At 36.9% G+C, this 13,046-nt stretch overlaps 1 protein-coding gene across 1 annotated transcript; it reads right to left on the reverse strand.

Annotated features, from left to right (window-relative positions):
• Window positions 1-2,836: 2,836 nt before the first annotated feature.
• LOC113048849 (T-cell activation Rho GTPase-activating protein-like) lies at window positions 2,837-12,758 on the reverse strand. Its single transcript, XM_026210752.1, has 3 exons — window positions 12,662-12,758; window positions 7,856-7,970; window positions 2,837-5,467 (listed from the first exon to the last, which is right to left on the reverse strand). The coding sequence occupies exons 1-3, from the start codon at window positions 12,755-12,757 to the stop codon at window positions 5,160-5,162; spliced, it is 519 nt and encodes a 172-aa protein (XP_026066537.1). The 5' UTR covers window position 12,758; the 3' UTR covers window positions 2,837-5,159.
• Window positions 12,759-13,046: the final 288 nt, after the last annotated feature.

Below are 13,046 nucleotides of genomic sequence, written 5' to 3' on the forward strand. Positions count from 1 at the left end.
TTACGGGTTTCCTGGCACGTCATGAGTTATTGCCTTTATGAACTGGCCTTGAACTTTCTGCAGGAAAAAGCAGATCATGGCTTCGAGGTAATGAGGAGATAGACATCAGTGTCACAAAATGATTAATGCCCATCTTGTTATCAAAATGAATTGAAAGCGCTGAGATACTTGTGAAGGATGAAACAGAGTGCGGAGAATACTCAGTGATTCAGAAGTGTCAATGACCAGGACATCACTGGTTTCCAACCTGAAGTACTACAGGGACCTGTCTGTTATTCCTTTAAAGTTCTGTGGCCTCAAGTTACCTTTTTTATAGCACTTTATATAACAGAGATTGATTCAAAGCAGATTATTATACATGTACATTAGAGTTCATTTCATGTTAATTTATCATTATACTTGAAAGTAATAGAATCGATTATGCAAACTTTAAAAAATGAGGCAAATCCAAATAAATAATGTCATTATTAAGCTCCAGTCAGTTCAGTGTTGGTTCCGGTCAGTTCAATAACTAAATGCAGATGTTCAGAAGACAAGCTCAGTTCATCTTTAGGTTTTTGCTAGTTCCAAAAATAGAGAATGAAACAACAACTACAACACCAAATTCTCAAAAGAACTTTTGAGAGAATACAATCATAAAACTTGTTTAGCTCACTCTGTTTTATTGATTTCAATTATCATGTGGTTTTGTCATGTGGTTCAATTATCATGTGGTTAGAGCTTCCTCGTCTAGGCCTCCACATAAAAAAAATTTAAAAAAAAATCCTTACATTAATTTCCTCTAATTAGATTTTAAGTGGAGTTACATGAGTTACATGGCTACTCTTTTGGCAAACAAATGGTGTCATTTGGGCAAGTATGATGTCATTAGTGGAATGTAGAGTATATTTACAGTACTCTGCCTTAATATGGTTTTGAAATAACCCCACTTCCCACTTCTGTAGTCAAAATTAAATCATGTTCAAGTGCTCTGTTGTTGGAAACACAATAGGCCAGAGAAATGCAATATGGAACAAGTGGTTGCAGGTGCTGTCAGTAACTTCTAAGCATAATAATTCTGAGGATATTGATTGGAGCATCATCGCTGCAAGTGGTGTTCATTTTGTGATGCTTTGTCTGAACTGATACCAGAATATCTTAATAGTACTGAAGTCTCTTATTTAATTTTACATTAACTTAGCACCAGTACATGCTTTTATCCAAAGCACTTAACATCATATTCCAGGTTTACATATGTTTTTCTCCTTTTTTCTCGCTCCATGCACTCCCGGGGGAGGGGGGGGGCATTTAATTAAATGCTAGCCAAATATGTTTTCAGGCACATGTTGCAATCTTGGTCTTTTTAAAGATGTCTCTAAAAACAAGACGTCACGTACTCTGGCACATTTTCACTTTAGCTTTTAAAAAAGGGGTCCTAATTTTGTTCTAGGAAACAACCCAACATAAACTATGGAATTACTTTTTTAAAGATTTTATTTAAACACTTTTACATGTTTGATCAAGCAGTTATTGTGTACATGTAAACATTTATAAATCACTTTGGATAAAGTATCTGCTAAATGTCTAAATGTAAATATAAATGTATTCTACCTGTGATGTGTTTTTAAATATACAATCTGTTTTGATTTGAAAAAACAAATTAAAGAACAATTAAATATAAAAAAAACATGATGACCATCCAGATAAGAACACGCAACAGTCTTGAATTGGGTACACATATATCAGTGCATAAATATAAATTCTGTTAAATGAAAAGAAAGCGCTTAGATCGATTTGCTTCTCTCCTGCTGTTACTTCTGTAACTCCCCACTGCTTTCTGTTGCTGTGGTTTCTATAGACTGATGAGGAGTAATCCACATGTGAGTAACTTGAACATAATGAGAACCTAGACATCCACACATTCTGAGCATTAGTTTTGAGCAGTGTTAAATGTCAGAAGAGTTTAAAATTATGTCACGGCTATAGCATTTGTCTCAGACATTTTTTTCCCCAAACACATATATGTATCTTAGACTGCATACTCTCATATGGTGTTTGGAAACACCATAATGTCTTTAAGGTGGAATATTGTGTCGTCGTGCGAGGAGTGAAACAGCTGCGAGTACAGAACTCATCAGAAACACCTAGAGAAATGATTCACATGACTCGGAGTGAGTGGAAAAGAGAACTGTGGCCAAATGCCGGTGACTCTTTTGATTTATCTGTGAAGGAGTTAAAACTGTTTCCTGCTCAAATGCACATCCCACAGTTCTCTGGAACCCTTTATTTGCCAGTTCTTTTTCGAGGAAGTTTGCTATCTGATGTCTCAGTCGTGGCACAAGCTCATCTCTCAACTATAAACAAACATGACTTGCAACCATATGATCATTTAAAGAATCATTCAATTATCCACTAATGTCTTAGACTGGATCTACACTATGCACACTCACGTCTGAACGCCTGCCACCTGCTTGTTTCTCCTCAATGTTCTTCTAATGGCCTTATCACAGCATTTTATGCAGATTACGCTGTTTCCCTGGGTTATACCTTTTCTTGCCATCTTCACAGAAGTCCCTTTGTTACTATAGTGATGCCCTTTGTGACGTCTGCCATTTACCCTTTTGCACTAAATCACTTAAAATCTCGATCCACAAGAGTGTGATTACCATCACATTAACTTCCAATTCTGCCTGAAGCACATGCATATTGTCTTTTTATACAGTATATTGACTGTCTTTAAATATTAATGACTACTTGCTCTAACGCCACATGCTGTAAACCAGGGGATTTCTAACTGGGTTTTAGGAACATTTAGGGAACAGAGTTTAAAAAATTTATATTTTAGGGCTAACAAAGTTAAGGTGTATACGACTTTCGCAGTTAATTTCTGATTAGAATTTAATATCAAATTGACTTTACATGGTCAAAATGCTATCATATTAGCTTACTTTGGTTTATGCTTTGGTCTGTTTTTGGTGTCAGTTTTGTAACATAAACTCTATTATATTTATAGTTCATTTGAACTTGGATAATTAACTTATCCAACATTGTTTTACACTTTCTTTCAGCTTTTTGTGCCCATAGATTTTTCTTCTTCTGTTACAAGCATGGACTTAACCCAACAGGTTTTCCATTCACACAACTGCATTACGTGTCTCTGCAGAAATCTTTGAAAAGGTGCACCCCGCAGTCAGATGCCTGCGAGAATGCATTTTCATCTTATGCCTGTGGCCTCTACTACAAGAATACACACATGCTCAAAGCAGCTGCAGACTCTGTACCCAGGCATGTTCTTAGGAAAAAAGGCTAACAATTTACCTAAAGCCTTTATATATAATGCATTATAAAAGTAGTTTTAATTGATGAACAATGCCTTGTAATGCACCTTATAATGCATTGTATGATCACATGAATAATTGTAACCACAGTTTTAATACATTGTAACACTTATCTTATTCATTGCTACAACTTAGAATGTATACTGTATTAAAATACACAAAAAAATTCAAATATTACAATATGCATTTTAACTTTTATTAAAATCATTTATGAAAACACATAATGCATTGCAACGTACATTCTGAATACCTTTATAAAGCATTATACATAAAGGCTTTAATTGTTACCGAACATTGCATTGAAATTGTAAATGTTTCATACCCCCACCACCATACAGTATTACATCACCAGATCTAGTTATGATAATGGTTTGTTCTGTGTTGTCCCTCTGTTGCCAGGGAGCTTGATACAGATTGTGTGACGAAAAGTTCCTGAGGATTTGTTAGTGGGTTTGGGATAAGCCATGCTCTGATAAGCATTGCTGTGTAGGACTTTTATACTGGGGTTGATACTATAACCCCCTGCTAATGATAACAGCAGGGCTATCGGTTTCAGTAATGCAGCCTGGGTGGCACAGGTCGTCCGCAGTGCTCAAGCTATGACTAATCGATTTGACAGTAGGACTTTTCTCTTCCAGGTAACTGCTTACACCGTTGCTAATATCAGTCGTGACAAAGCTAACATTAGATTCATCACTCCAACCTGCGTCTGTCATATCCGCAGCATCAGGAGGAGTACAATGTGTCCTCACTTGGACTGACGTTTGCTGAGAAGGTGTACTCAGTGACACCAGAGGAACATTATGACCATAAAACAGTGTCTGTGGGATCTGAACCTTGACAGATGATCGCATTCTTCCCTCAGCTTTCTGCTCTTTTTTTCACAGAGAGAGTTTAATCCATGACCTTCGAATGTTTTAGCATCACTTTTCCTGCAGAAGGAAAGACTTCGATTTTCATTCTGCTCACTTTCTGCCCACCTGAGGCATGAATGTTTGAGCGAGCCTTTGGACAATCCAGCTGTATCTGACTTACAGAGTTTTCTGCTTTGTGACTTGATTGCTTTTGTGCCATTGCGGGAGTGTTTGTGATTGTTTGTGTGACCTGGATATCCCTGTATCACATTGTCAATTGGATAAACTCGTGGGACTGTCCACATACTGCATGGATTCAGCGACATCGCTTGCAAATTTATGTCAGGATTGGGCTTTATCTGCCATGCGGTGGAGGACTGTAATGGATTCACCCTAAACTCCACGTTGCACACAGTCTCGGCAAGACACTCTGATGTACATGGTCTTGTTGAACCTTTAACCTCATGAATGTTGCTGAAGGACTCACAGCTTGCGGCATCCTCATTCTCAGCCCTTTCTCCATCCTTTACCGCTCTTTCTCCATCACAGTCACGAAAAGATACTTCATATTCACTCTCTTTCGCATTGTCTGTCTCTTGAACTTTCTCTTTCCTAACATCTTCTTCCTCTTCATAAGTGAGAGTACTTGTCCACCGCTTTCTGGACATTTCAGGTTTGAGTGGCCGCAGTCTCGCAGCAGCTCCAAACAGAAAAGGCGGGGACTGCGTATCTTGAGGGCTGGGGATGGCATCCGCAGAGCTGAGAGACAATGTACTATGAGCTGAGGGAAGAAATTGCAGTAGATGACAGACTTGTCATGCTGGTCAATCTCTGCGCAAGATGACGGAAGCTGGTGGGGAGTTGCGGCTACTTCCAGAAAGTGTAACGTTGTCTCCTTGTACCCATTCCAGAAATGTTTGATTGTTGTTCTGAACTTAACCTCATGGAGCTGCGTGGCTGCTCAGTTCTGCTCTGTGTTGCAGCTGCATCAGCTAGACTGGTGGATAACAGGTGTATGAGTCGGTGCAGGTGTTTGGGGTGTGGAAAAGTACATGGAAGGCTCAGAGAGGCAACGGTCGTGTGATTGGCTGATTCCCAGCATGTTTACAGAAGCACTGAAACCTGAGAGAATGGAATCCAGTGTTCCACAGCTGTAGGCCCCTTCTGTTGTTGGCATATCAATATGAAAGGGCTGGGGTTTGTTCTTTTCTTTCAGAAAAAGTGTAGCCAGAGGAAGGAAAAGAGGATGAACTTCAGGCAGTTGGGAAGAAATGGTAAAGTCTTGATCTGTGTCTTCTGTAGAAGAGAGAGAGAGAATGTACAAATCGTTACTAATAAGACAAAAAATATATATATTAGCATGTATTTACATGTATATTCATATAAATTATATCATTCATAAATATATTTAATATATGAACGTAACATATTTTTCTTAAATATACACATGCATATGTGTGTGTGTGTGTGTGTGTGTGTGTGTGTGTGTGTGTGTGTTTGTGTGTATCCAAATAATCAATGTTATAATAATTTCCTTGATTTTCATATCCATGTATTCATTTATGATTTATTCTTTATTCATTTTTATTTTGTACTTCTTATATTAATCCTTTTCATACAATCCTTTTTCAAAGATATGCATGTAATGCACATTTTATATATTTATTAAGGATCGTTTTTACTGGTGTTTATTTTTAGATATTGGACATATTTTAACTATTACCTTACTAATAATGTTTCTTAGATTTATTTGTTAATAGTACTCAGTGTTCTGTTGCCGAAAATGTATTTGTAATATAAGATATGACATTTCAAAGTGCTCGTTTTGCTGTGTTCCTTCTTAAGATGTGAAAACCACATGACCTATTTTTAACAGCAACCTTTGACTGTGTCAATGACATAGCCTGACCTGACCTATAGTTGTTACAACAACAGATGGCACAATGTATGAGTGACATTATGGATAAGTCTATATGACCTTTTATAATTAGACAAACACCAGTTTGGGAGGATATAAGTTTCCTGCATATGTGCCTACTCTGATCTCTTCTTTTCTTTTGTTTTCTTTTTTGCTTTACTCTTTACTCCTTCCTTTTTCTGCATCATCTGCTTTTCCTCTTTCCTTCCATTTTGCAGATTCCATACTTCTTTTGAGCTTGTGAATTTCACCACTTCATGTATTAGATACAATACTTCAGAACACTTCAGTTTTTCATTTTTACTTTCTTTCTTTCTTTCTTTTTGTCTTTAGTATTGGACACATAAATAGACAAAAATTGCAATCTTTTATAAGCTGTCAAAGTTTATAAAGATCATAAAGTCATTTACAGTATGCTGTCAGGATCCTGCCCTGACAGTCCTGTTCATATTGTCTCTGTTCCATGTTTCTTTGTTTTGTGTCTAAGCACATGGTTCTGTCTTTGTTCGTGTCTGCCACGAGCTCCACTTGTCCCACCTCCTTGTTAACCCTGGTCATGCCCCCTTGTTTAGCCCTTGTCTGCCTGATTGTTTTCACCTGATCCTCATGTGTACTGCTCTATATATTGGGTTCTCTTTTCTTGTGTCTCTGCTGGTTCGTTTTTGGTGTTTACTTGTCTCTTGGTCCAGAATTTATCCCTTTTGAGTTTGATTGTTATTTTGGATCTTATCTAGTTATTTATATCATTTTTGGTCTTTAGTTTTATCTAGTTTAAAAGTAAGGAAAATAGATTTTTTTTTTTTTTTCCTAATCTAGTTTTGTTTCTCATTTGACTTAGATTTTCATCTGTTCTTGTTTAAGTGATTCCGATTTTGGACTTATTTTTTTTTTTGTTTTTTTTTTTTTTGTTCTTACTCTTTGATTAGTTTTTGGATGGCTTTTTTTTTTGTTCACCCAACACAAAAGAAAATATTTCAATTTAATTTTTTTTTTTCATCTACAACAAATTAAATAAGCCAAAGGCTGTTTTCAACCCCATTGATTTTAATTGTATTGGCAAAAACAGTTCCTCAAAGGAGATTCTTCTTCAAATGTTTGGAACAACTTGAGGATGAGTAAATGATAAAAGAGTTTCAATATATTTGGTGAAATAGTCACTTTAAAATGCCAGAAGGATGCTCAGGTACACAGCACATCTAAATAAATGCCCAAGTAATATTGCATCATTTGATCCTCAGCTAATGAATAACTGCTGCCATTATTGAAAGTAAAATAATACAAATATTTTAAAATGAAATTCCATTTAATGCAACATTCAGTAAACTGCTGTACCTCTTTTTGTGATTACATAGATGTGTTTGCACAGAAAAAAATTGACAATGATAATACTTATGAGCAGGTTAGTATGTTAAGGTCAGTGAAGGAGTCTATTGCACTTTTCAGTCTGACATTTCAGTTACATCTGAGAGAGCTTATGAGGATCTAGGAAAGTAAAGGCTGAGCAAAGCTGGTATACCAAATAGAATAGCATACTGGAAACTATGATATGGTCTAAGGCATTTCTTAAAAGTGATCTAAAATCTATTATTCTCAATTAATTAACCTCTAATTCAAATTCTAAAACGCACATCCACCAGCAGCTATAGTGTGCGTGGGAGTACTGTGAAATTGCACAGTCAAAAGGGCTAATTGTTTTCTGTAAAGTACCTTAGTAGGCATCTACATCTCAGTGAAATAAGGTCCAAAGGGTATAACTTTACAATTACCTGTGTAATCGCATGTTTCCCGCTCTGTATTCATCTGCCTGGCGAACAGAATCTCCAGATCATCTCCAAATACTGCAGGCATGTTTTCTATCAGATACTGGATGAGCGCTGCGACCTGAATGACAGATGGGAAAACACGAAACAAAATCAATATGGAAAACAGACACAGCTGGCTCACAAACGTATAGTGCGTAGAGATCCTCACAAAAAAAAAAAATAATCAAACAAGCCCAAAGGACTGGAAAATTAAAACCTGTATACTGTAGAGGGAATGGAATGCTCTGTAGCACTTCCACTGGGAAATAAAATCTGTATTTCATACACACCATAGGGAACTGCGGCTGGCATGTGAAAGGCATCATTTTGCGTAGTCCTGGACATGATGAACCATTCTAACCACATTTAGTGGTTCATTCAGATAGCCTGCTCTCATTCACCACACATTTGTCTGTGCACTAATTGGCTGGATTCATTGGGTTCGAACACAGCGTTAGAATGCGCTGCACAAATTATCTGCCATCTTGGGTGTCGAGAAACAAAAGCATCTGCACAGTCACACACATCCAACTGCTCATTATAGATCAATCTGTGATTCATTTCTCGCCTTCGTGTTCTTTTAAAGTCCCCAGGAAATCAAAATGAACCATTCTTGCTTCTGTGCGGAGTACTGCAGCAGTTATTCCAAATTATTTATCAGTGCATATCATTATTTTTTTCAAAATGAAAGTATCGAGAGGGACTTTGGTGAGCAAATTATGAAATATTCCACTGTGACAAGTGAATGTTACTTGAAGTAAATTTTAGATTTCAAACAACACACAGGGTTTATTACAAAATATAACACTACACACCTGCAAAGCTAAAGACTGCACTTCATTGATTTCATTACATCTTGTGAACTTATGGGAATTCAGCCCACATTATTTTCTAGTGCCAGTTCTAATCTATGAACTTCCACAACATCTGATGTAATACTATTGGTTGTATCTACAGATGCACATTACATACCTCCCAGAGTCAAACAAAGATTTGATCACAGCTGCTGTGTTCATCTATGCTGGATCAGACAATACAAATATTAATGAAATTTATACACAAATAATATTAATGCATAGAATTAAATAAAAAAACAGAATACATTCTTATCCAACATCCTGGTGTTCACTCAATTTTACAGCACTGATCTTTATTGTTTTTTTTCCACTGATTTATAATATAGAATATATACATATATATATCAGTGTTTTTTTCCCCCTATTAGTCATATCCCAGTAAATAAGTTGCTATGGAGACTAATAACTGTCATATTTAGGTAACCAGGCAACACACTGTTATGCTTTTATTCACAAGTTCGAATTTAATTCACATGTCCTTCACATGCCTGGCATGTACCTTAAATTGATGCAAGGATTTAAATGACTAACTTACTATAGTATTTCTTTTCTTCCCATTTCTCTCCAACCTCAAACTCTGATGACAATCCTCTCAGGCTCAACTGTGACAAAGCTGAGCTCTGCTTCCTCCAAATTTCTCCCAATCTCATTTTCAATCTCTCAAAATCACACAGAGATCATCACCACTTCAGGTCTTTTCATCGGCGTCCTATACATTAGAGTCTGATTGTGGACTGCTGTGCTACCGGTGCCCTCCTGTTATTTACAAGCCATAATCAAACACTAGCAGCAGCTGCCGCCAGCTGTGTATGGCTGAAATGTTTATCCTCTCTTTAAATGAAAAGCTTTTATATCTAGATCAAGACACTCAGTCTCCGTCAGCTAAGTTGATTTTCCCTTTCAATAAATATCTCAGTCCTTCCAAAAAAACTTCAGTAAGCTTTTGATAAAAAAATACTTGGAAAATGGAAAATGAAACAATCAAATACACAAATAATCAAAAACAATCTATTAATATATAGACGTAATGTATTTCCATGGCTGTTTTAAATACGGACAAATGTTTTCCTGGAACATTAGGGCATTCTGTCATTTTCAACAGATTTTAAAGGCTGAACACACAGCGAAGACTGACACGGAAGAGAAAGAGACGAAATTGTTGAACAAAGTCATTATTTTGATTTCCTTTGAACACAAAAAGTATTCTCGTAGCTACATAACATTACAATTGAAGCACTGATGTCACATAGACATTTTTGAAAGTCGTGACATTTACCAAGTATGGTAACCCATACCCGGGGAGCACCTGGGGGTTCAGTGCCTTGCTCAAGGGCACTTCAGCCATTGGTATCGAAGGTGGAAGAGCACTGTTCATTCACCCCAGATCCAGATTCACTGTTTACTAGAGCCCCAGATACAGATCCCCTGTAAAGAGCTTGTCTCAGAGGACCACCAGGACAAGACCACAGGAAACAGATGATTCTTCTGACTTTGCTGCAGCCTGGAATTGAACTGTTGTTTTCATCTTGTCAGAGGAGAACTGGCCCCCCGACTGAGCCTGGTTTCTCTCAAGGTTTTTTTTTCTCCATTCTGTCATCGATGGAGTTTCGGTTCCTTGCCGCTGTCGCCTCTGGCTTGCTTAGTTGGGGTCATTTCATCTACAGCGATATCATTGACTTGATTGCAAATGAATGCACAGACACTATTTAAACTGAACAGAGATGACCTCACTGAATTCAATGATGAACTGCCTTTAACTGTCATTTTGCATTATTGACACACTTCAATAATGCAAATTTCCACATTTCCTAATGAATGTTGTTCAGTTGCTTTGACACAATGTATTTTGTTTAAAGTGCTATATAAATAGTAACCTTTGGGGTACAAGTCCAACTCCACAGCTGCCCCAATGAAAGCCTTATTACCTTTCTGGGCCTTGAATGTGGTAGTTCTGCTAATGTCTAAGCAGGGATCAATAATATCTTAATTAATGTTCCAAAGATGAACAAAGGTCTTACGGGTTTGGAACAACTTGAGGGTAAGTAATTAATGACAGAATTTTTATTTTGGGGGGAACTATCCCTTTAACTGATGTTTGACCATCAGACCTTGCCATTTTAACAACTACTAAAAATGCAGGAAGAGTTTGAATGAGAAATTTTCAGCTGACGCTCTGAGCCATCATTGTTGAGCCCTGCATTCATGCCTGTCTCTGAAGAGGATGACTCATCAGCAGCTGCCAAACGATCCAACATAATATTAGTCAGGATAGTCTGGACTCTGGACATGTTTTTGAATTTTTTTGATCTTGAATACAAAGATGTGGTTTTCAAGGAATCTCCTTTGAAATGCAAAATCTGTTCTGCTAAATTTCTCTTACATTGCTTCAGGGTTTTGTGGTCTAATTTGAATCAAGACGGACAGGGTGAAATGGTGTTACAAGGACGTTCATCTTTAATGTGAAATGTACATTTTTACATGTAATATTTTGTACTGTAAACAAACCTTTGATTTATAAATCTCTTAACATATGAAACATATATTTCCTGCCACTCTGTATTGCATCTAATAGAGTGATGTACAGTAGCTCAACAGTAATTCAAATTCTTAATCACTTCCCTGATTACCATTGTGTCAACATCCTGGTGATATGGCAGATCTCTTTGGTTATATCCGATTTCCCGGCTGTAAACTGCTGAGGTTAATAAGCAGAGCAAGTCAGCAGCATTAGATGCACCAGAATTCATTATCTGAAAGGTGAAGAAAATAATTTGCAGCCTTAGGCCAAAAATACTGTTAAGCCACATCATTATGAGGGATTCTCTTGAATAGTAAACTGTGCACAAACTAGTTCTGTTTGATTTACAAATGGAAGTTGGCCCTGGTTGTTGCACCGTTACCAGATGCCAAGTGTGAGTTAATGTAATCGCTGGGATTTTTCTCCAGCGTGTCAACCTGTGGTGATAGTGGTGTTAAACTGCCTATCCAAGAGCAGTTAGGATTAACTGTTTCAGATGTGTGACATTGCTTAGCAAGATGGCATGCAAATTAGAATCTTCTCCTCTGCAGCACAAAAAAGATCCAGAATCCTTTGTTTAATTCTGACCTAGATTTGAGCCAAAACCCCACCATTGAACTGCTTCTAATTCTGAACAAGAGAATATGTGTGTGGGTGCAATTAATGATCAAATACACTTTTTTGTAAAGCTGTTTCCAAAGTATGATATACTATAATTAGCCAAGTGATTACCCAAGTGGCCACTAGCTATATTAAGAATTCTCTCATGTTCATACCAATGAATTGTCACAGTGATGTAGGTCTTTTGTTTAATTTCAGGTTTATGTTTCTAGAATAGTTATATAGTTCTTGATTCTATTTATTATTATTATTATTATTATTTTATTATTATTATTATTATTTTTATTGGTTTACTGTGTCAAGATAGGAATAAGTACAATTTCCCTTACATATTCTGCGGGGGTTCAAAAGTCAGAGAGCTCACTGAAATCAGGGATTTAAATGTCATTTAATCTGGAAAGTAAATACATTTTAAATCATTAAAAAAATTAAAAGGTTTTGATGTGATGTAAAATGAAATAAAAACTTTAGATTCTCTCACTAATCAAATGGGTATTTTTGTGCATAAGATACTCTTTGGATCATTCTCAAATAATGGCAGAGAAAGTGATAAAAAATTATGATAGAAATTGTGCTCATAATATAAGTTGCAATGACAAACAATTTTTACTATAGCTTTTAGGCTTATGATTCCCACTGTATATTTATTTTAACCTAAACCAAAATTTTTGAAATAAACTGTTCATGGATGTGTTGTATACTATCCCTTTAAAGAAGTGAGAAAACACATGTAAATAGATCATATTACTAAGAATAAATGTAAGCAGATTTTACCTGCAGAATGCTCTGTCCCTCTTTGTCAGCGCTTATTTGGGAAGACCTCCAGAGCATGTTGGGTGCAATGCAAAGGGCCAACCCAGACAGCAACATAGTGTTGGCCCAGATCCGGCCCACATCTGGCCCGCATGAAATCCATGTGGGCCAGATGTGGGCCAGACCTGGGCCGAAACTGCTTGCTGTCTGGGAAGTTTGTTGCTGTCATCTGATTCACCTCTGACGGAGTGTGTATCCTGTGTAGCAGTCCAATTAAGTGAGAAAGAAAGCTAACATTCTCCTCTGGCGACTGTGCAAGCAAACTAGACAAAAAAAAAAAAAAGAGTAGAGCTTGAACAATGGCAGATAGCTGCAACCAGGCAGGCGGAAACATAAAACATAATTA

Source organism: Carassius auratus, chromosome 30 (assembly GCF_003368295.1).
Source record: "Carassius auratus strain Wakin chromosome 30, ASM336829v1, whole genome shotgun sequence".
Classification (NCBI taxonomy): domain Eukaryota; kingdom Metazoa; phylum Chordata; class Actinopteri; order Cypriniformes; family Cyprinidae; genus Carassius; species Carassius auratus.

What these genes read in the sequence shown, in the direction of transcription:
- LOC113048849 (XM_026210752.1), bottom strand. Translation starts at nt 12,757, where the DNA reads ATGTTGCTGTCTGGGTTGGCCCTTTGCATTGCACCCAACATGCTCTGG. An exon ending in AGGGACAGAGCATTCTGCAG is followed by an intron (nt 7,971 to 12,661) that starts GTAAAATCTGCT and finishes TCTGTCATTCAG; the next exon opens with GTCGCAGCGCTCATCCAGTA. An exon ending in GGAAACATGCGATTACACAG is followed by an intron (nt 5,468 to 7,855) that starts GTAATTGTAAAG and finishes TCTCTTCTACAG; the next exon opens with AAGACACAGATCAAGACTTT.